We start from the raw sequence: 19,722 nt of genomic DNA on the forward strand, positions 1-19,722 counted from the left end.
AGTGCCTTGAAGATCAGGCGCCAAGGCAGAAACCCAATCCCTGACGTAGCCAATTAGATCAGCCGGAGGCTCACCTGAGCAGGTCTGAGGAGGTCTCAGACAAAGTCGAGATCGCCACAAGCCGGAAAATCATACACGTGGGCTCCTTCTAGGGCGTGAAATTGAATTGATCATCGAGTGGCAGGAACGAGAGGAGGCCTATTCACACCTCTCACGTCTCGGTTGTTCGCGTCAAGTGTATGGCTGGAGACATGCACTAGATGTCGACGCAAGCACAAACTCCGTTACCCCAAGTTGGGAAGCTTGTGAGCGTTGTGTGAGTATCTGATATGTCAGATGTTGGAATTCTCTTTCTTGCATACTAATGCTATGTCTATTTCTAGCCCGGTCGGTCTCAAAGAAGCTGCCCTCGACTCGCCTACCTTTCGTGCCACCACCCTCCATTTCTCCGATCAGGTTGATTTTATAGAGAAATGGCTTGACGGATATGCCAAAGCTGCAACAAAGCTCTCGTACGAGCTGACCGCTCTGGAGAGTGTAGTGAGCAACTTTCTTTCCTACTCGACACATCCCCTCGTTGTCTCGGAAGCGGTCGTTGATCATGATTACACACTTCTGGCTATGAGGAGGTGCGGTGAAGGATCTAAAGATCTGTGGAGTGGGCTCATAGCGACAACCAGGAAGTTGGAGTCGTTGATTTCCGAACCCATTCGAGATTTCATTCAAGAGGATCTGCGGCATTTTAAGGTATTGAAGCGCCCCTGAACCAGTTTGTTCTTTTGCAGGATTATCTGATAAGGCCATAGGAAATTCGTCGCAACCTCGAACAATCCCAGAAATCGTACGATTACCTCCAAGCTCGATATGCCTCTCAGTCGAAGTCCAAGGAGGCCTCGGCCCTGAGAGAAGAGGCGTTCCAGCTGCATGAAGCCCACAAGGCCTACCTGAAAGCGGCGATGGACTATTCTGTACAGGGCCCTCAGGTACGAAATGCGCTTGATCGACTTCTGGTTAAGGTTTCCTGCGATCAATGGCGGGAATTCCGGGGATTCCACAACCACAACGGTGGGACCTTTTCGAAATGGTCCCGTGAGATGGATCGTATTAAGGGCTGGCTTCACGAGATGGAAGGGAGTGAGAAATCATCCAAACGAGAGCTGCTATCCACCCGGAAGCACATTGAGGAAGCCGCGGAGTTAGCGGCTCGACCGTCTCGAGAACTGGAGGACTATAATATCTCGACCGTTCCATACCTTGGCTCTCGTCCAATTTCAACACTTAATGTGAGCAAAGAGACGCGACCAGAGAAGCAAGGGTGGCTGTATTTGCGCACATTGTCAGGAAAGCCCACTCGCACTATTTGGGTCAAGCGGTGGGCTTTTCTCAAGCACGGCATATTTGGGTGTCTTGTACAGGGCTCTCGTACTGGCGGCGTTGAAGAGAGTGAACGAATCGGTGTGCTGCTTTGTAGTATTCGTCCTGCATTCCAGGAGGAACGCCGGTTTTGCTTCCAAGTGAAGACCAAGAACAACACCATTCTGCTGCAGGCGGACAACCAAAAGGAGCTGATGGAATGGATTGGCGCCTTCGAGGCGGCCAAACAGAAAGCACTGGAAAACCCCGCAAGCACTGATCTTTCGGTTTCTGGAAAAGTCACTGTCCAAGACCCTGCATTTTCAATTTCTCAACCTCCGGCTACAGAGTTCGCTGCAGACCCTGCAGACTCCCTTACACCCCATGCGAACGATGAGCCTGGAGCAGGAGATCGCAGTGTGACGCTTCCTGTTCCAGACCGTGACGGACATATCATGAGAAATAGTACCGATATTGGAAGCAGCAGAAGACCCACAGGCTTGGATAACGAGAGCTCCGCAAGAGAACATGCAAGAGAGCATACCTCTAGACTCATCCAAAAGTTGGATCTTCACCGCAAATCGAACAACGCGGCTCCGATATCTCCTGCTATACCCGGCCCCGCAGGCGGAATAGCCAGTCTCATCTCTGCCAGCCATAATATTCTCCCTTACAGCAATACCGGTCCACTCAACGTGAGTGCTGACGACAAACGAGGTCGGAGTTTAAGCAACGTGGATGAGTCTGGCTCAAGTCTTGCACCTGCCACGCTCGCCAATCCGCCGGCACCCACAAGCATGAGTAAGGCTGCAGTGGTTGTGAGCAATGAAAGAGGTATTGGATTAGGTGTCTCTGATAGCACGGGTGGCATGCCCAGTGGTATGATGGCGAACCTGTGGGGCACCTCTAACTGGGGTTTCATGAACAAGCTTCAACGGGAACAGCGCCAAATCGATGGAGTATTTGACGACACCCCAGAAGGCCGGCCGTCTTCAACCTTGAGTGATGGTTCAACACACGCGATTGCTGCACAGCCCGATGCAGCGGGTTCTTCAGCGGCACCCCGACAGCAATCAGGTCCACGTCACAGGCAGACAGTAAGCCTTGATGGAGATGATGTTAAGCTCACGCAAGTTGCACTGGGTGTTGGACATGAATATCCCAGCTACTATCCTCAACAATTGAAGATTCAAGATGCTCAGTTCAGATTGCTCTTCCCAGATGTCAAAAGAGCGGAAGCATTGGTCTTGGTATTTAGAGCCACCTGGAGCCCTAACGACCAGCAAGAGTTCCCGGGACGAGCTTATGTCACAACAAGGAACATCTACTTTTACAGTCACCATTTCGGATTGGTCTTGACTACCGGTGTTTCTCTGGAGAGCATTAAGGAGGTAACTGCAGCTCCTGGACGAGACTGTGACTTCCTTTTCCTTCATACTATTCCACCCCTCGGCAGTGATATTCCTGGCCGGGTTACGATTAAAACTTTCCTTGAACCTCTCCGACTCCTTCAAAAACGGCTCAACTTCTTGATCCAAGGTTCCATTGCGGTCGAGCAGTTGACTTTGGAGTCTTTGATCAAAGCGCTGATCAAGATGGACACTGGGTCTCCCGCCCGAACTTCCAGTGCAGATAGCTGGGAAGATCTATCGTCCGGACTTGCAGACATCAAACACGACGGGAGCAAGGCTACAGACCTGGGTCATGCAAAGGACATTCGACTCCCTATTTACATCGACAAAGATCTTGAGATGGATGGAGGAAGAACTGGCCGCGGTCGGGATATTGCCAGATTCCGACTCCCAACCCAACCCGTGGAGTATGTTCCACAAGGTGATCTTGTTTTGGTGACCGAAAAGATTCTCGATATAAGCCCTAAAGCCTTGTTCCACATATTATTTGGCGACAAAAGCGCCGTGTGGCAGCTTCTTTTACATGAGAGGCAAGCTCGAGGTTCGTCAACTATAAACCCCCAATCCCTTATACATGGCTGACATTCCAAAGAAATCAAACAAGGCCCATGGGCTAGTACAGAACAGCGGCATCTGAAGCGTGACTTCCACTACAATATCGCCACGACGGATATCCTTGGTAGGTTTGATTATCTATGACCTTGAGATCTAGCCATGACTGATTTTGTATAGGTCGTACTCACGAAAATGCGATCTCGGATTATCAGATCATCGATGTTCTCAACGATCATCTGTGCTACGTGATCACAGATAAGAAGACCCCATGGCATCTCCCTTTCCGACGTTCGTTCCGGTTGGTTAGCAAGGTTGTCATTACATTCCAGGCCAAGTCGAAGAGCAAGCTTGCCATTTATACGAAAGTCGAGTGGCTATGGTCTCCCTACGGCCTCAAAAGTAAGTTCTCCCCTCCCACCCCTCCCAGTTTGAGTCAAATACAATAATCTAACATACCCAGACGTGATCGACAAAAAAGCAAGTGATGATCTAGAACAAGACTCCTTAGATCTTGTAGACCTAGTCAGTGACCAAGTACGCCGATTGGGTGCACACAGTCGCACCAAAAAGGCCATCACAATCTTCGGCCACGTCGGACGCCAAAGTCACGTCTCCCAATTTAGTGGTGCTGGTTCCAACCTGAAGCTGGAGCCCCGCAAGCCGCGAACACAGCGTGCCATGCACGAGCTTCTTCTCGAGACCTTATTGTCATTCCTCGAAACGAGTGTCTCCTTCTTCATGATGTGGGCCTTTGGCATAGTTCGCTGGTCTTGGAAGACCGTGAGTGCACACAAGATCATCCTGACCATGTTGGGCATAAGTGCAATTCTGAACGGATACTATTCTTCGCGGGATAGTTGGGACTGGTGGCATGAGAGACATGCAGGAAATTTCATGGCACGACTGGGCGTACAGCCGAATCTCGTTATGAGCAAATCCATCTACATGCGGGATATTGATGACGCGGTTGCAAATTCCACAATCTGGCCCGGTACCGGCAATGCCAGTGATTGCTTTGCCACCTTCCACGAGCAGACCATGCGGTATTCGGAAATGCCTCTGTCGCTCAGTCCATCAGGACCCCGGGATGCATTGACCAAGAGCGCCACCAAACGCTTCCAGCAAACCCGTGAGCGTCTTGGCATGTATCGACACAACCTTCTCGTCGCATTGCGTGTTGTGAACAGCATCGAGAAAGAGGTTATACAGACCGAGTGGGAGCGTTGGCTCCGCGAGGAGGTCCGGCGCTGTCGCCAGATCGAGGTTCTCCTTGGCGGAGAGGCCACTCAGGGCGACGACTCGCAGCCGGGCCAAACGGCCAAAGCTGAGCGAGTCTTCGCCGAGCATGCAGACAACGTCAAGCAGTGGTATGAGGGGTACTGCTCGAGTTGTCGAATGGAGCAAGAACAGGTCATATTCAATGATCGTGGTGACCTAGTTCCTTGATTTTCTTCCTGCGGCAGTTTCTAGCCGTCTCTGAGCATATTGTCAAGCCTTTTGTACAGCCATCTAGCTTTTCTTGCTTCTTGCTTATCAATATACCCTGTGGCTAGCTGATCATGTATATCATGCAAGTTGTTGATTTGAATATACTCTACTCTTGATACCACATGGACAATGTCGTTTCACTGCTCTTTTGAATGAGTATTCGTCACATCATGTCGTTAACCCACGAGGGGCAAAAATGTAATAGGTAGTATTATGTACATATGGGAATCACCGAGCTCCGCGCACTCAGTTCTGCCTCGGCTTCACGTCGCCTTCATGCACAACATAATACGCGACTGTCCCGTCCCCACCCATTCCCTTATCCACCATAGCAAGCAAACACCTTTGTGTGCCCCATTCTTTGGTCACACGAGTCTTCTCCTTTTTATCATAGTACTGAGCTAGTTTCTCTGCCTTTTCGGGATCCAGACTCTCCGCCCCCGGCTGCATGCTTGTAGCATCGACAGATCGATCATGCTCTTCGGCCTTTTGCTTAAACTCAGGAAGCCGGTCAAAAACAGCAGCCATATGACGCAAGCTCCATGGCTGACCCTGTGTAGTTGGCACCACGAACATGCGCTCCGGCTTGAGGTCATCTTCGCGAATCCCGTTTTCTAGCATATACAGCTGCTCGTCTGGATGTGTGTACACGCGGTGTGGGGGGTAGCCGGAGAGTAGAGGAATTGATTCTCGTGGTGGCTGGCGGGGGTCTTTGCTTAATGTGTTTGAGTTGTCTGCTTGTCCAGGAATGATGTCTCCTATTATAGAGGTCCAGAGGTGTTGGTGTTCGAGGTTGTGCTGTACTTGGGCGGATGTCGCGAGGTGGGGGGAATCATAGCCTTTTTCGGCGATGTGCTCGGTGATGGCCGATGCATTGGGCCGTTTGGTGGCTTCCTGTGTGTTCGCCATCATGGGTATCTTGGTATCCTTTTTCGTAAGACTGAAGCAGGAGCTCCGATCGAGAAACCACAAATCTCGGGATTTTTTGAGCTTCACCGCCTGTATAGACCTGATTTTATTAGCACCGCCTTCCTCAATTGGATTGTATAGCTGGGATAAGAAGCTTGGAAGTTCCTGGCTTAAAAGGGAGTTTATGAATGATAATTTGAGGGGTGTCGATTCAATTTTCCCTTCGGCTTTTCGTCTTGAGCTCAAGTAAAAAAAATTGAACAAAAAAGTATGTGGGGGGTAGTGAGCATAGACAAGGAAGTAAGAACACATGGCATCTTGTTATTCTTTTGTTTCAGGTACAGAAACCCTCCAGGACCCTCATGACAACCTAAGACAACACATATCCTCGGCGCAGGGTCATTTTCCACTCGAATAATTTGTACTGCCTCTCTGTTTGAGTTACTTGCATTTCCAACTTGCATACCGCTCCAATTTGTCGCAATGGGACGACAAAAGCAAGCAGTTCCGCTCCAGAGAGCTCCCTCTCAATTAATGCACCTCTCAGAAGAGTCCGACATGCCACAGAATACTGCAAGTGGCAACACAGACACACCTTCCACCGCCAATGGAAATGGAAATGTGTCCGGAAAAGCATCTGCCGCCCTGGAGACAGTCGCCGAGAGCCCTGGGCTGACGCAACTTGTGATATGCGTTCTCGGTATATATGCGGCATTGTAAGTGCCTCGACCGCATTTCGCCTGATTCCTTAGACAGGCAAAATAAACTAATGGGACAAAAAGCCTCTCGTGGGGTGTGCTACAGGAGGCGATCACGACGACCAGCTATCCCGTTCGCCCTGCAACCGTCGCAGAGCCAAACCCTCCAACGGAGCGATTCACTTACTCGCTGGTGTTGAACACGGTCCAATCTTCTTTCGCAGCCATTACCGGCTTTACATACCTCCTATTCTCAACCCCGAGTGGCCAAAAGATTCCATCTGTCTTCCCCACACGCCGGATCATCTTCCCCCTGCTTCTAGTCGCAATCTCCTCGTCACTTGCGTCACCCTTCGGCTACGCCAGTCTCGAACACATCGACTACCTGACCTTCATTCTCGCCAAGTCATGCAAGCTTCTCCCGGTCATGGTCCTGCACCTGACCATCTTCCGCAAGAGATACCCACTGTACAAGTACGGTGTTGTCCTGATGGTCACTCTCGGTGTTGCAACTTTCAGTCTGCACCACCCAGGAACTAGTAAGAAAGTTGCTGCCAAGGGCCAGTCTGGATCCTCTGGATGGGGCATCTTCTTGTTGTCCATCAACCTCCTCTTGGATGGCCTGACCAACACCACGCAGGACCACGTCTTCTCCTCGCCCAAGCTGTACACACGATTCACCGGACCCCAGATGATGGTCGCTCAGAATGTTCTTTCGACCGTTTTGACTTCTGCGTACCTCCTGATCATGCCACATCTCTCACAAAGCGGGATTTTGCATAACCTCCTGCCCCTCCCCATTCCCCCGTCCACTGAGACTGAGCTATTTGGTGCCTTCTCTTTCCTCTCCCGCCACCCAGAGGCATTGAAGCATGTTCTTGGGTTCGCGGCGTGTGGGGCTATTGGTCAGCTCTTCATCTTCCACACTCTGTCTCGCTTTTCTTCACTGTTGCTTGTCACCGTCACCGTTACACGCAAGATGTTGACTATGCTGCTCAGCGTTTTCTGGTTCGGACATTCTCTGTCCGGTGGCCAGTGGCTGGGGATCAGTCTGGTCTTCGGCGGCATTGGTGCCGAAGCAGTGGTACAAAGATCAGAGAAGAAGGCGAAAGAGCGGTCGAAGATTGAGGCTGCGAAGAAGGAGTTGTGAGATGTTTTGCTAAGCCCGTTAGATAGACTTTCGTCAGAACAGCATTTATATTCCCAAAATATAAAGCACAAACCACGAGTTACAGCCTCTTGGAGGCTTCTTATTTTATATATTTTCTCGGGTCTTTTGTGGGCATATTCTTGAAGCTATTTGTCTTTTAGAGGGCGTAAGTAATGGGAAGAAGCTCACTTCCGCCCCTCAACCATGATGATATGATATCCAAAGGCAGTCTTGACCTCAGCATACTTGGGGTTTCCCGTCGTGCTAGTTTCAAGCTCAAAAGCAACATTCTCAAATGCAGGATCCAGCCCGCCCTTAGTCTTCCATCCGAGCGACCCTCCTGCAGAAAAGAAATTAGCCCTGTTTCATTTTGTCCCTCTGAGAGTACCTACCCTGTCTAGCCTTGTCCTCCGAGAATTCACGAGCGACTTCATCAAACTTGGTGCCATTGCGAAGCTTCTCCAGGGCTTCTTCTTTCTTGGCGTGTTTTTCGCACTAGATATCATTAGAATGAGCGATCTAACGACCCTCCCATATCCACAGGATCTAGCGGTATATAGACCAGCTCCAGAACTATAGGTGGAGGATCTGAATCTGAAGGAGAAGAAAAGACTTACAAGAATGTGTCGCACGTTGATCGACTGTGCGCCTTTCACAGCTCCTCCCTTTCCACCTTTTCCCTTAGCGTCATCCGCGGAGGCATCCTTGCCCTTGCCCTTGGCAGCTTTGGCGTTGTTCTTGGGGGCCATTGTGGACGAGATTCCAGAATATGTTGTTATCGCTGCCTCGTCCGTTGGTTGTTCGGTTTGAGCTGATGTGGGGTTATATCGCTGCCTGAGGTTGTAAGGCAGAAAGGGTGCGTGACGTGGATGCGGGTTTATTGTTCCAAGGTTGTCTTTCTACAAAGTTATGCATATAGAATTATCCCGGTCTAAAGGCTGAGATATCTTGGTCTTTCACAGAACCATCCATATTTTCTTTCCCTTCGTCCTCACTGCGACCCACTCTTCCACAACCATTGCTGAGACGAAAGACCACTAAAGTCAGCATACGGGGGGACTAGAAACCAGGTATCAAGTACTGGTCCCGGCTTGAAAAACAAATGGGATTCGATCTTGAAGCTGCACGCATCACCGCATTGCCTGAGGATGCATTCTACATATCAGACTTCATTACAGAGGACGAGGAGGATTGGTTACTTCAAAAGGTAAGCGCCAGTGATTGTCTTACGACCATGAACGATTGATGTTAAATACTGCTCGAATATATGTGCTTGCCATTATATCATTTCTCTTCAACCACCAATGCATACATAGACGCTGCATGCCATTTATTCATGTTCAGACCTCGCTCACTGCGACAATCCACAGGTAAAATCGGCGCCGCTGCCGCGCTGGACCCAGCTCTCGCACCGCAGACTTCAAACATGGCCATCAGCCCTCACCAAGAGTAATTCTCTTCTTGAATCCCCCCTACCAGCTTGGCTTAGATCACCAATCATCGAGCCGCGGTTTGAGGCCCTGCGTATCTTCAACAATGCCCCCCACAAGGGGCCCAACCATGTTTTAGTAAACGAGTACCAGCCCGGACAAGGGATCATGCCGCATGAAGATGGAGCAGCATACTATCCCCTCGTTGCAACAGTGAGCCTAGGGGCACCGATTGTGCTCGACTTGTACCACAAACCCACCCAAGGCGACAGGGAAGAAAACGATGCGCCAGCCGAGGCCGGAAGAGATGTTGCCGGGATACCCGACCCAAATCGAAGACCTCAATACAGGATATTGCAGGAGAGACGGAGCCTGCTGATCACGAGGGGCAAGTTGTACACGGATCTTTTGCATGGCATCGAGGAAACGACGAGGGATGAGGATTTGGGGCCCTACTCTATCTGCAACTGGGAGCTCTTGCGGGAAAGGGAGCCATACCAGAGCGGGTGGTACGAGCGGCAGACGAGGACTAGCCTTACGTACAGGGACGTGCTTCATGTTGTGAAGATGGGAAATACCTTGAAGTTTTTAGGTGGGAGGTAACGAGTACCTCATTCCTGAATTCCGGTTCTTTTATTTTTTTTTAGCACTACATTAGTAGACATAAGGGATCATAAACCACCAGTCCTGCACTGAGTCTTTACCAAACTTCTGCGCATACCACTGCTTGGTATTGCGAGCTGTCAGACCAAGGTTGACCGCAACGAAGGCCAGACAAGACAGCATAGTTTTATTGACCAATTCACCTCGCGGTGCAGCCAACAGCGCCAGCGACAAGTAGACAACACATTCAGCGCCGTAGTGGGGACAGACAATACCGCGGAACATGGGATGCTCTGGGAGGGTGTATTTTTTCAACGAGTACAGGTAGTGATGGGAGTCGTGCTGCAGACCAGACGTCACCAGGAAGAGCGGGACGAGGAAGAAAGTGCGCAAACTTGGGGCGTTGGTCATCTGCAGATGGGCAATGCTCAGATTTTCGGTCAACAGAGTGCCGGAACCCTCGATCCAGATTGCAACTCCTGCCGCCAGATAGAAAGCCAAGCCCAACAGCCAATGCATAAACCACATCTGTGACGACGAAGGCTTTGAAAAGACAAAGCACTCCCATAGACGCCGGGATCCCTGTACAGCCAACAGCACACAGCAGATCACCAACTGAGTCAGGGACATGGAGTGCCGTTGATGGTCCTCGCTAACGCGGGATGCGATGGCTTGGAACACCACACCCCGCGATAGCAATTGCGCAACCCAGAAGACCGACGACAGGACAGATGCAACGTAGAAGTGCGTGAAATAGCTATGTGGCACCTGCCAAGTAGCGAGATAGTCAAGGAAGCCCTTGTTTTCCGTGGAGGGGTCCTGGGCGCGAGGTGGTGCAGAGCGGGTGGAGATCGAGCCTGAGGTCGCGCGTGGGCCATAGGTGAGGAAGCGGGATCGCAGTGAGGTTGGGATGCTGATCGAGATGGTCTGCATACGAGGGGTCGGCGTTAGTTGGGTTCATCTGCAGGTGGTGTTCACTATCACCACTATCACAGGGCGTATCCGTACCGTGGCGGCGGCCAGCAGGAAGAACGCGCGTAGAGCATGCACGGCATCCATGCCGGTGGCTTCCAGGGTGCTATCGACCCATTCAGAGATTAGAGACATGGCTCTTGGATAAGCCTTTTTCCTCCTCCTTCTCGTATTTTTCTTTTCCCGTTTCTGTTTCGTACTTGTTTCTAATTTAGTGTCATTGTGACGATATCAGTGAGGTGTTTTAGGGAGGTGGTTATTGTGGAGAAATCCAGCCCCCCCCCCCCCCCCCCCCCCCCCCCGCCGATCCTTCAGGTCTTGCCAACTTGCCAACGGGGGCGTTTGGAGTTAGTTCGGCCTCTAGTTTGCGAGTTGGGACCAATTAGGGTAGATTTCAGATAGAGGTCCTTTATATGTTGTATGATTTATGTTTTAAATTGATTTAATAGAAGTTTATAATGAGGATATTAACAATAATAGCGTCCATCCAAGGATAGGCCGAGATAAATGGGCTGATATGCTGAGTGGCGACTTTTTGGAGGCAAATCCACTTGACCGCATTTGGTCTAGTCGGGCTGGGATGTTTGCTGCATTTGCAACTTCCGAATTAGGGTTAGTGGTCAGAGGTCTGTGCCCCCCTTTTTTCACGGTCTCATGGTATCAATCGTATCGAGCTCCCCGTATGGAGTATTCACCCTCGGAACAGGAAGAACATTGAACATTCAAGTAGAAAAAAGAAAAAAAAAAAAAGAAGTAAAATATCAGGAGTACTAACGTCGACCCCCTCCCAAGATACAAGCATGTTTCCAGTAGTCAAAAACCCCACCTGCAGCTCGATGATTCTACTGTGGCCAAACCTGACCCAGTGAGGAGCCCTACGCCCAATGAATCCAGTCCCATTCCTTTCCCTTCCCGCTTTTCCTCTTCCCTTCTCTTTCTTCCCCCATTCAACCCCCCAAGTGAAAAAAACAACCCTCGATTTCACCCTCGATCTATATCCCTATACCAGTAAATCCAATATCCGGACTTCCTCGACCATCCCGTATCGCTCCCGTACCCCGGAGCGGTATTGCCCACGTTTCAAGACTCTCTTTGCGGGTGAAACCCGCGGTCGAGGATCGGCGTTCGCGCACAACTGCTGGCGTTGTCGACCACGGTTGTTTTGTCGGTCGCGTTTCCCCCCCAAAATGACGAGCGGCATTTCAAGTCTTCGAGTGCTATCGCTATGAGTGATGTCGAGGCAGTCTCTTTACCAGCTGCCCTGGACGTCGGTCAGAACAAGCTTGCCACGGTAAAGCCAGATCCTGTTGATGCTTCATCACCAGGCAAAGCTCGTGCAAACTCTTACCCACGGGTAGACAGCGATGGACTGACACGTGTACATTCAGAGGGGGAGGAGGATGGGCCTCCCAGTCCTAGGGCAGATTCGGAGGCGGAGACAATAATTCAATCAGGTCGAGAGTCCTTGTCACCGGAGAAGAAAAGGAAGCATATCAAGCACGATCCGAGTCGTCATGAGCTAAATGGAACCGATGGACACCAGCGAAAGAAACCACGGGTGTTTGGCGACACTCGCGAACGCGAACGGGAAAAGGAGCGGAGCCTTTCTCCAAGCCACCGAGCAACGTCGCCGTCGGTGGTCAAGATCGAAAAGGATGATTCTCATATGTCAGAAACGGAAGGCGTCGCCAATGGGATCGACCGTGCGTCAGAGATAGCTCGTGCCTTCCGTAAACGAAGCTTAAGTGACAGTGCCGAGGAACAACGGGATCGTCGTCGCGCAAACTCCCACACAGCATCCCATCCTGTGGGGGAGCTTAAACATACCAATAATACGCGCCTCTCCAGGCCTCCATCGAACACGCGATCACTCTCACCCAGCCGACCATCTCACCAACGATCTGCTTCGGGCTCCCAGTTTCCGACAAAGAAGAAGGCACCGACCCCCGTGCTCACAGGCTCTGGGCGACAAAGCTCCGAAGATAGACAATCGACATCCTCCTCTCAAAGCGGTTCTCCACTGCCGGGGGCGCATCTGCGGAAGCTTGGCTCTGGAGTCGGTGCGTCCGCGTCGCCTGCTAAGCAAATGGGACCAAAGAAACTGCGTGACAAGAGTGGCCGGACTCCTCTTGCCCGGGCATGCGCGGATCGGAAACATGATCAAGTGATGATGCGGCATGCCGAACGCCCGGAAGACATTAATATCCCCGATAATGCAGGCAACACCCCCCTGCAGATCGCATCGCTTGCTGGAGAAGCCGAGATCGTCAAGTTCCTGCTAGACGCAGGCTGCGAGATTAATACTAAAAACATTGACAAAGACACCCCGTTGATTGATGCTGTGGAGAACGGGAATGTGGAGGTGGTCAAACTTCTGCTTGATGCAGGTGCAAACCCACGAACTGTGAATGCGGAAGGCGATGAGCCTTATGAGTTGGTCCCGTCCTTTGTAGATGACGATGAGTACGATGAGATGCGGAAAGCGCTTGCTGATGCCAAAGCCAATTTGCGGCCTGGTCGACGCTCAGAGGAACACACAAGACCAGAGAGCAAGGAACCTTCTTCACGACGAGCTTCGGCAGTCAGAGGATCGGCAGCTAGCCCCCGAGATTCGCCTCCGATGCGCAGTCCTCCCCCAGTGGGCGCGTCAAATCGGCGAAAGGGCGGACGAAGCGAAGCCACGAGAAACGATCTTCTGTGGACCAAACCCACATTCGAGAACCTTCGCGAGTTTGCTGCTAAAGGCGATGAGGCTGGGGTTGTGAGCATTCTGAATATTTTGCAGAAAGCTGACAATGCTTCCTTGATTGCTGCAGCAAAGGGTGGCCACCACGATGTCCTCTCTCTTTTGTATGCGATGGGTAACGCTGATGCGGATCCTAACCCGTTGCGTGGGCAAAAACCGGGTTACAACACGCCTATGCTTGCTGCGATTGGTCGTGGAAACAGCGCTGTTATTCAGCTTATCCTGAACCAACCCGGATTCAACCCCACGCGACGACTGTTTGAAGACAGGACATATTTTGAACTGTCTCGGGGTCGACAGGGTGAGAACTGGGAGGATGAGTATCAGATTCTGAAGGAGGCCTATGAAAGGTTTGCAGGTTCCGATAAGGGTCGCAAAGACGACTCACCCCGCCGTGCTCGTGGAAAAGAGAAGGAGGAGAAACGCCCCCCACGCAGAGGATCTTCCTCCCCCGTCGCGCGTAAAAAAAACAACAGCCCCAACGCCAACAGAAATCGCGATTCTTTAAAAGACATGGATCCAACCAAAGAAAAGCGTCGTCAAAAAGAACACGATTTATCACGACCATCGGATTCCTCCAAGCCCAAATCTTCTTCATCCGCCAGACGAGACAGCGAGTCTAGTGGAATGGCACCCAACGAAGACATCCGAAAGAGACGACTCATTGCTGGGCGTCGCCCCCAGGAGCGTAGACCAAGTCTCTTTTCGTCTGATTCACTCTCTGGACGCGAAGAGGCACCGAAGCCACGTGTTGATACAGCAACTGACAACGCATTATCCTTGAAGCGCATTCGCACTGATGGTTCCCCGGAACGATCTCGCTCGCGCGGCACAGATGGCGATCGCTTATCTCCCGAGTCCCGCAAAAAGAAGAGACGGGTGATCTCCGAAGATAAGTCTTCTGGTGCGACACATGGTGCACCAAGGCAACCTGATGATGCCAGCAAACCCCATCCTCGCCGACCCTACGATGACTCTACTCGGACTGCTGAACCCCAACCGCACAAATCTACCGAAACCTCCAAGAAGCCCCCGACCCGCCCGACTTCACCACGTCATGATCCTACCACACGCCAGGATCCCATCAAAAAGAACGGCGATACGAAGAGGGAATCGCACGAGCCCAGAGTCGACACCGTGGAAGACACAATGGCCGTCGCGAAACGTATGGAGCTTGAAGCCCATGAACGTCGAAGAGCCCAGGCCAAGAAGGCACAAGAGGAGCGTGCCGCGAACGAAAAGCGTGTTGCAGAGGAAGCCGAACGCGATCGACTTGCCAAAGAAGAAGCTGAACGAGTGGCCCAGGTTGAAAAAGCCGAAGAGGAAGACCGCAAACGCAAGGAGGTTGAACAACGACGCGCCAAACAAGCCGAAGATGATCGTCTGAAGCGATTGGAACAAGAACGCGCTCGAGCTGCTAAGATGCGCCGTGATCAGGAGGCAGCAGAGCACCGGCGCCGTGAGGCACTTCCCAGCCGTCTTCGTGTTGCGGCGAACCTCGTGGGCTCCAACAATCCCCGTGCGAAAAGCCACGACTGGCTCAAGTCTTTCATGCCTCTCGTCACTGCTCTCACCCGTCAAATCGATCCCAGCTGTGGTTTGGATGTCGCCGACGAGAAATGGATCCCGAACTACTTGGTTGCGCCTCTTCTTGCTACCAATGATCTGCAACTTTCGCAATACGCTAGCTGGGAGAAGCGAAGGGCGACACCCACCCAACGTGTGAATCTGTGGCGAGTCACCCGTCGCATGTTGACTCATACAGATGATGTTGGATTCCAAAGCTCGAGCATCGCACAGATCATGCAGAAGGATTGTGACACACGACCCAAGTATTTCGAGATGGAGCATGTGTTCTGGATCCGAGTAAGTTTTCTTGAACCTTGCAAGTTATGCTGCCCAACTAACAAGTCTTAGCTTTCCGATTTCACAGATCTCGTCCCACACATTCCTCACCTGCATGGCTTAGAACTGCAATTCTTGAGCATGCACGTCGATCCGGAGCCCCCGATGGCTGGCGCAGGCTTCAGCACTCCCCAACTCAATGGCCATGGCCTGGGAGCCTCGGTCGATACCAACGGAACCGGGCTCAATGGCTATGGCTCTTCTCGATCTAGTACATACGTCTAGTTTTGTTTTCAGCGTCTTTTCGCTAGGACCCGGCGCGATGTCAGCAATTCAGCGAAGTGGTGTACAGGGTGGATTCTGATTGTACGATTATGATACCTCTTGCGTTCAGTGATGATCCTACTATTAGGTAGTTTTGCTGTGGTTTCTTTTGTAGTCACTGTGGTCATGAATTGTAACCATGCATCCCCGTGTCAATAACATAAAGTTCAAACTCAACTTCCCTCCTCATAACGATATAGACATTTGCAGAAAGGCAGCAAAATCAATCTCTAAGTCAGTAATCTAAAGATCAGATTAAACCCGTCATCACACTGCACTCGACGCGTTCGCCCGTGGACATTCATTGTATGTACAACCATATCACGTGACTAAGTCTGCGGGGACCGCATGACATAATCGTAGGGCACACACAGCCGAAAAAAGTCGAAATAGCGGGAAATTTCACGCCGCCCGCACCACTTCTTAATTTCTCTCTCCAACAACTCTACTCTTCGAGGATCATCCGATTTCAAGCATAACTAGCAACAAAAATGGTATGTTCCATGACTGCGAATTACCCTCACACCATACCACCCCCGCCTCGGTTTTCCCACGACAATTGAGATACTGGAATGGACATGGCCCCCGAGAGCGATTGCGTCGCCGCAGCAGAGGCTACCCCTCGTTGGATCTCTTATCTATGCGCTGCACCGGACTAGTCCAATTCCAAGTCTCAAGAGCCACGACAACTATTCAAGCAACGGAACCAATGAAGCACACAGTACTAACAAGAATCCTCTAGTCGGACGGAGAAGAGCCCACATCCCCTGTCGCCCCCGCCGAGGAGGTCGAGGTTTCTGCCGATGCCGGCAGCGGCCAGATGTCCGTCCTGGACGCCCTCAAGGGTGTTCTGCGCGTCTCCCTGATCCACGACGGTCTTGCCCGTGGTCTCCGTGAGGCCGCCAAGGCCCTCGACCGCCGTGAGGCTCACATGTGTGTCCTGAACGAGGGCTGCGAGGAGGAGGCTTACAAGAAGCTCGTCGTCGCTCTCTGCTCCGAGCACAAGATCCCCCTCATCAAGGTTCCCGACGGAAAGATGCTCGGCGAGTGGGTCGGTCTCTGTATGTGTCGCCTCTATTGATCCAGGATACTCATTTGGGGGCGTATTTGCTAATGTTTTGTTCTCCAGGCACTCTCGACCGTGAGGGTAACGCCCGCAAGGTTGTCAACTGCTCTTGCGTCGTTGTCAAGGACTGGGGTGAGGAGTCCCAGGAGCGCTCCGTTCTCCTCAACTACTTCCAGACCGAGCAGTAGATTGTTTCTACTGAGCGGCTGTGAGTAGCAGGTCTCGCTTCAGGCGTCGGGATTGACTGGGGTTTTGCGGTGGGGATCAAAGGAGGAATACATGAGGGATAGATCAATGTCGAAACTACTGGCTGGACTCGGAGTATACCCTCTGGGTTTGGTGTTTATGTTGGTGGAGATTTGATATCTCTGGTCTTTTGAACCTGTCATTTCGAATCACCTAGTTTATAGCCGTGCCCCGTTTACTCGGGTTCGCGGCACCAATGGCATCTGAGCATCTTGCCTACTTTGACAAAAAAGGATAAATCAGCATATGTGCGCGTCTTGTAAAAGCTTTTAACACAAGTGGTATCAAAATTGTCTCATTATCTTTGAGCGATACCTAGATAGGTAGGGCTGGAGAGTCCACCTGGGCACCTGGGCAGGATCCTCCTGAGTCAGCCGGATTTCGTTCCAAGCTTCAACTCCGTGTTTCTTTGTTTCATTGCTCTTTGAGGAAAATCTCTCCTTTTTCCCCCTTCTTTTTCGTAAATTCTAATCTTGACGAAAGCGTGCAGATTGCCTTTATTTGCCATCGATGTACTCCGTATTAGGATTTACATCTTTTTGAGAGCATTCTCCAATATCCTAAACCCAACCTAATTTCCCAATCCCGAATCCCACCGGGCATCGGGATGGAATCCGCCCAAATCCCAGGTGGGACCCCTGCGCCATATGGCAGCGCATGTATGAACTGTTCTCGTGCCAAGTGCAAATGTATTATTCCCGCAACTGGTACTGGCTGCGAAAGGTGAGTGACACTGCTAGAGAGTGTGGCAATAGCCTGAACTAAGCACCAGGTTAGATGCCAGCGCCTGAGCAAGGAATGCCGGCCTGCGCAGACAGTGCGCAAGCGAAATAAGCCGAAGTCCAGTTCTAATACCGCCCATCTCGAGGCCAAAATTGATTGGATCATGTCCGCGTTTGAAAATGGTGGTGCTGCCCCCAGTCTTCCTCCAGATTGGCAACCTGTAAACCTAGGACAGAGTCAACGGCATGATCCAAGACAATCTGCATCAATCACTCAAACCCCAACTAGTGTTTCTTCTTCAAATGCCGAGGAAGGACAGTACCCTGCACAATTCCTTCCTTCGTATGATCGGGATATCTTGGGACTGGTCTACGTCCGGCCCGCCATGGCTCAGAAGTACCTCGACCAATTCCGCACTCGGAACTTGCAATATCTCCCCTTTGTCTACATTCCTTCCAACGTAACCTCTGACCAACTGCGCGAGAAATATCCATTCCTTTGGGTATGTATTATGGAAGTGATCACATGTACAAACCCAGAAAAGGGTGACTCTTTCGGGAGAATCACCAATCATATCCATCAGAGAGTTATGCTCGATATTGCGCCGAGCATGGATCTTCTCCTCGGGATTATGACTTTCATATCATGGTGAGCAGAAAAGAACTACCCTTATGAAAACCGCTTTCCTCATTACAGGTCTCTTTGCAGGGTCACATACAGTAAAAGGCCATTTCTTAATGTCTATGCACACATACTAATGGCAGTTGTCGCCGAGCTTGGGATTAATAAAAGTGTCCCAAATGAGTACTCTGCCATGCATTCATTCAAAGTTGCTATTGGAATGAAGCAAACTCCACCCACAGCCAGAACACTAGAAGAGAGGAGGGCTGTACTGGGATGCTTCTTGATATCATCAAGGTAAATAATACATATCCAAAGAAGCTTTCCAAACAGTAATTAACAGCTGTATCACTAGCGCCGCATTGGCAATGTCCAGGATCGACGCTATGCGCTGGACAGCGCACATGGAAGAAAGTCTTTCAGTACTCACTGAGGCTAAGGAGTGCCCCGAAGATGAACTTCTGATTGCACTAGTCAAGATCCATTTGGTCTTAGACAGATTCTATCAACTGCGGCGGGATGGTGAAGCTTTCATGCCCCTACCATTCTATCTCGACAGCTTCAAAAATCAATTAGACACAGTGAAGAGCCACATTCCGCCTCATCTTCAACAGCACAGTATGTTTCTACCCCCCATCAAGTCTCCACAGACATGACTAACAAGACCAAAGGAGTCTTACTGATGTATCTTTACAATGCCGAAATTGTAATCAACGAACTATCAATAGGGGCACCTGCCATGCCACATTCACCTGATCTCCATCGCCTTGACAGCCTTTACACCTCCCTCCGAGCAACAAAAGGCTGGCTCGACGTATGGCTAGAACTTGAAGGAGAGGAGTACCTACAGGTATCATGCGTCATTTTTTTCCAATTCACTCGAGCCATCGTCAACCTGTACAAGCTCACCATTCTGGAGGACCCCGCATGGTCCCAAAGTATGGTCCGAGACACCGCAAATGTCCTCGAATACCTGAACAGAAACGAAGCCATCATCAGAAAGTGCCCAGAATATATCACTTTCGACCAAAGCAGGGAAATGAACATCCTCGAAAAGGGATTGAGAATAGTCCAGGGCATGAGAATGAACTGGGAGCCAAAATTGATGGAAATGTGGCGTCCATATATGCCTGCGAACAACGGTGTCGATAGTGGCACGATCCAGTCTGATGCTATACTATCTGATGTTATGCCTTTCGGTGGGATTGATGAGGCCTGGATGATGGACTTCCTTGGGTCGTTATGAATCTTGATCTGTAACGTTTGAAACCATGGCTAGAGGATGGGATGGGTTGAACAGCTTTATACATAATACCATATACCCCAGCATACTGTTGTCGTATGCTTGAAATCTTTCAGAGTTCCGCAATATACGCATACCCACGAGCTCAGAGGCTACGGAAATGATTTTCTACTCACCTAGGAGCACTAGGGTCTACACAATCCAGGACAACATTGAAATGCAGCGTACCCTCGCTAACATGCACGTCGAGGTGCACGCTAACCAAGCACTAAGACGCTGGGGCATTCATGGAATCCCATGTGACTTGCGGGGAAACGCTTACAGGCCACTTGGCCTAT

The 19,722-nt window shown here is 50.9% G+C and overlaps 9 protein-coding genes across 9 annotated transcripts; 6 read left to right on the plus strand and 3 right to left on the minus strand.

Moving 5' to 3' along the window:
• Positions 1–260: 260 nt before the first annotated feature.
• On the plus strand, positions 261–4,766 carry N7525_000746 (uncharacterized protein; the record flags this gene model as incomplete). Its single annotated transcript, XM_002562038.2, has 6 exons — positions 261–316; positions 384–747; positions 807–3,306; positions 3,358–3,444; positions 3,498–3,719; positions 3,781–4,766. The coding sequence occupies 6 exons, from the start codon at positions 261–263 to the stop codon at positions 4,764–4,766; spliced, it is 4,215 nt and encodes a 1,404-aa protein (XP_002562084.2).
• Positions 4,767–5,054: 288 nt separating this feature from the next.
• N7525_000747 (uncharacterized protein) lies at positions 5,055–5,717 on the minus strand (the record flags this gene model as incomplete). The annotated part of the gene is made up of 1 exon (XM_002562037.2): positions 5,055–5,717. The coding sequence occupies one exon, from the start codon at positions 5,715–5,717 to the stop codon at positions 5,055–5,057; it is 663 nt and encodes a 220-aa protein (XP_002562083.2).
• A 483-nt stretch (positions 5,718–6,200) lies between these two features.
• On the plus strand, positions 6,201–7,565 carry N7525_000748 (UDP-galactose transporter HUT1; the record flags this gene model as incomplete). The annotated part of the gene is made up of 2 exons (XM_002562036.2): positions 6,201–6,433; positions 6,500–7,565. 2 exons carry the CDS (start codon positions 6,201–6,203, stop codon positions 7,563–7,565), a joined length of 1,299 nt encoding a protein of 432 aa, XP_002562082.2.
• A 185-nt stretch (positions 7,566–7,750) lies between these two features.
• N7525_000749 (peptidylprolyl isomerase) lies at positions 7,751–8,314 on the minus strand (the record flags this gene model as incomplete). Its single annotated transcript, XM_002562035.1, has 3 exons — positions 7,751–7,905; positions 7,958–8,060; positions 8,183–8,314. 3 exons carry the CDS (start codon positions 8,312–8,314, stop codon positions 7,751–7,753), a joined length of 390 nt encoding a protein of 129 aa, XP_002562081.1.
• A 353-nt stretch (positions 8,315–8,667) lies between these two features.
• On the plus strand, positions 8,668–9,598 carry N7525_000750 (uncharacterized protein; the record flags this gene model as incomplete). The annotated part of the gene is made up of 2 exons (XM_002562034.2): positions 8,668–8,772; positions 8,936–9,598. The coding sequence occupies 2 exons, from the start codon at positions 8,668–8,670 to the stop codon at positions 9,596–9,598; spliced, it is 768 nt and encodes a 255-aa protein (XP_002562080.2).
• Positions 9,599–9,649: 51 nt separating this feature from the next.
• Positions 9,650–10,705, minus strand: N7525_000751 (putative 3-oxo-5-alpha-steroid 4-dehydrogenase; the record flags this gene model as incomplete). The annotated part of the gene is made up of 2 exons (XM_002562033.2): positions 9,650–10,525; positions 10,607–10,705. The coding sequence occupies 2 exons, from the start codon at positions 10,703–10,705 to the stop codon at positions 9,650–9,652; spliced, it is 975 nt and encodes a 324-aa protein (XP_002562079.2).
• A 1,090-nt stretch (positions 10,706–11,795) lies between these two features.
• On the plus strand, positions 11,796–15,446 carry N7525_000752 (putative histone deacetylase complex subunit (Hos4); the record flags this gene model as incomplete). The annotated part of the gene is made up of 2 exons (XM_002562032.2): positions 11,796–15,182; positions 15,234–15,446. The coding sequence occupies 2 exons, from the start codon at positions 11,796–11,798 to the stop codon at positions 15,444–15,446; spliced, it is 3,600 nt and encodes a 1,199-aa protein (XP_002562078.2).
• Positions 15,447–15,976: 530 nt separating this feature from the next.
• N7525_000753 (40S ribosomal protein eS12) lies at positions 15,977–16,739 on the plus strand (the record flags this gene model as incomplete). Its single annotated transcript, XM_002562031.2, has 3 exons — positions 15,977–15,979; positions 16,228–16,546; positions 16,615–16,739. 3 exons carry the CDS (start codon positions 15,977–15,979, stop codon positions 16,737–16,739), a joined length of 447 nt encoding a protein of 148 aa, XP_002562077.1.
• Positions 16,740–17,404: 665 nt separating this feature from the next.
• Positions 17,405–19,387, plus strand: N7525_000754 (uncharacterized protein; the record flags this gene model as incomplete). The annotated part of the gene is made up of 5 exons (XM_061211666.1): positions 17,405–17,520; positions 17,575–18,168; positions 18,217–18,438; positions 18,485–18,759; positions 18,813–19,387. 5 exons carry the CDS (start codon positions 17,405–17,407, stop codon positions 19,385–19,387), a joined length of 1,782 nt encoding a protein of 593 aa, XP_061070892.1.
• Positions 19,388–19,722: the final 335 nt, after the last annotated feature.

The sequence above is a fragment of the Penicillium rubens genome (genome assembly GCF_028828025.1).
Source record: "Penicillium rubens strain IBT 27055 chromosome Unknown utg000001l_segment0_segment0, whole genome shotgun sequence".
In the NCBI taxonomy this organism is placed as follows: Eukaryota; Fungi; Ascomycota; class Eurotiomycetes; order Eurotiales; family Aspergillaceae; genus Penicillium; species Penicillium rubens.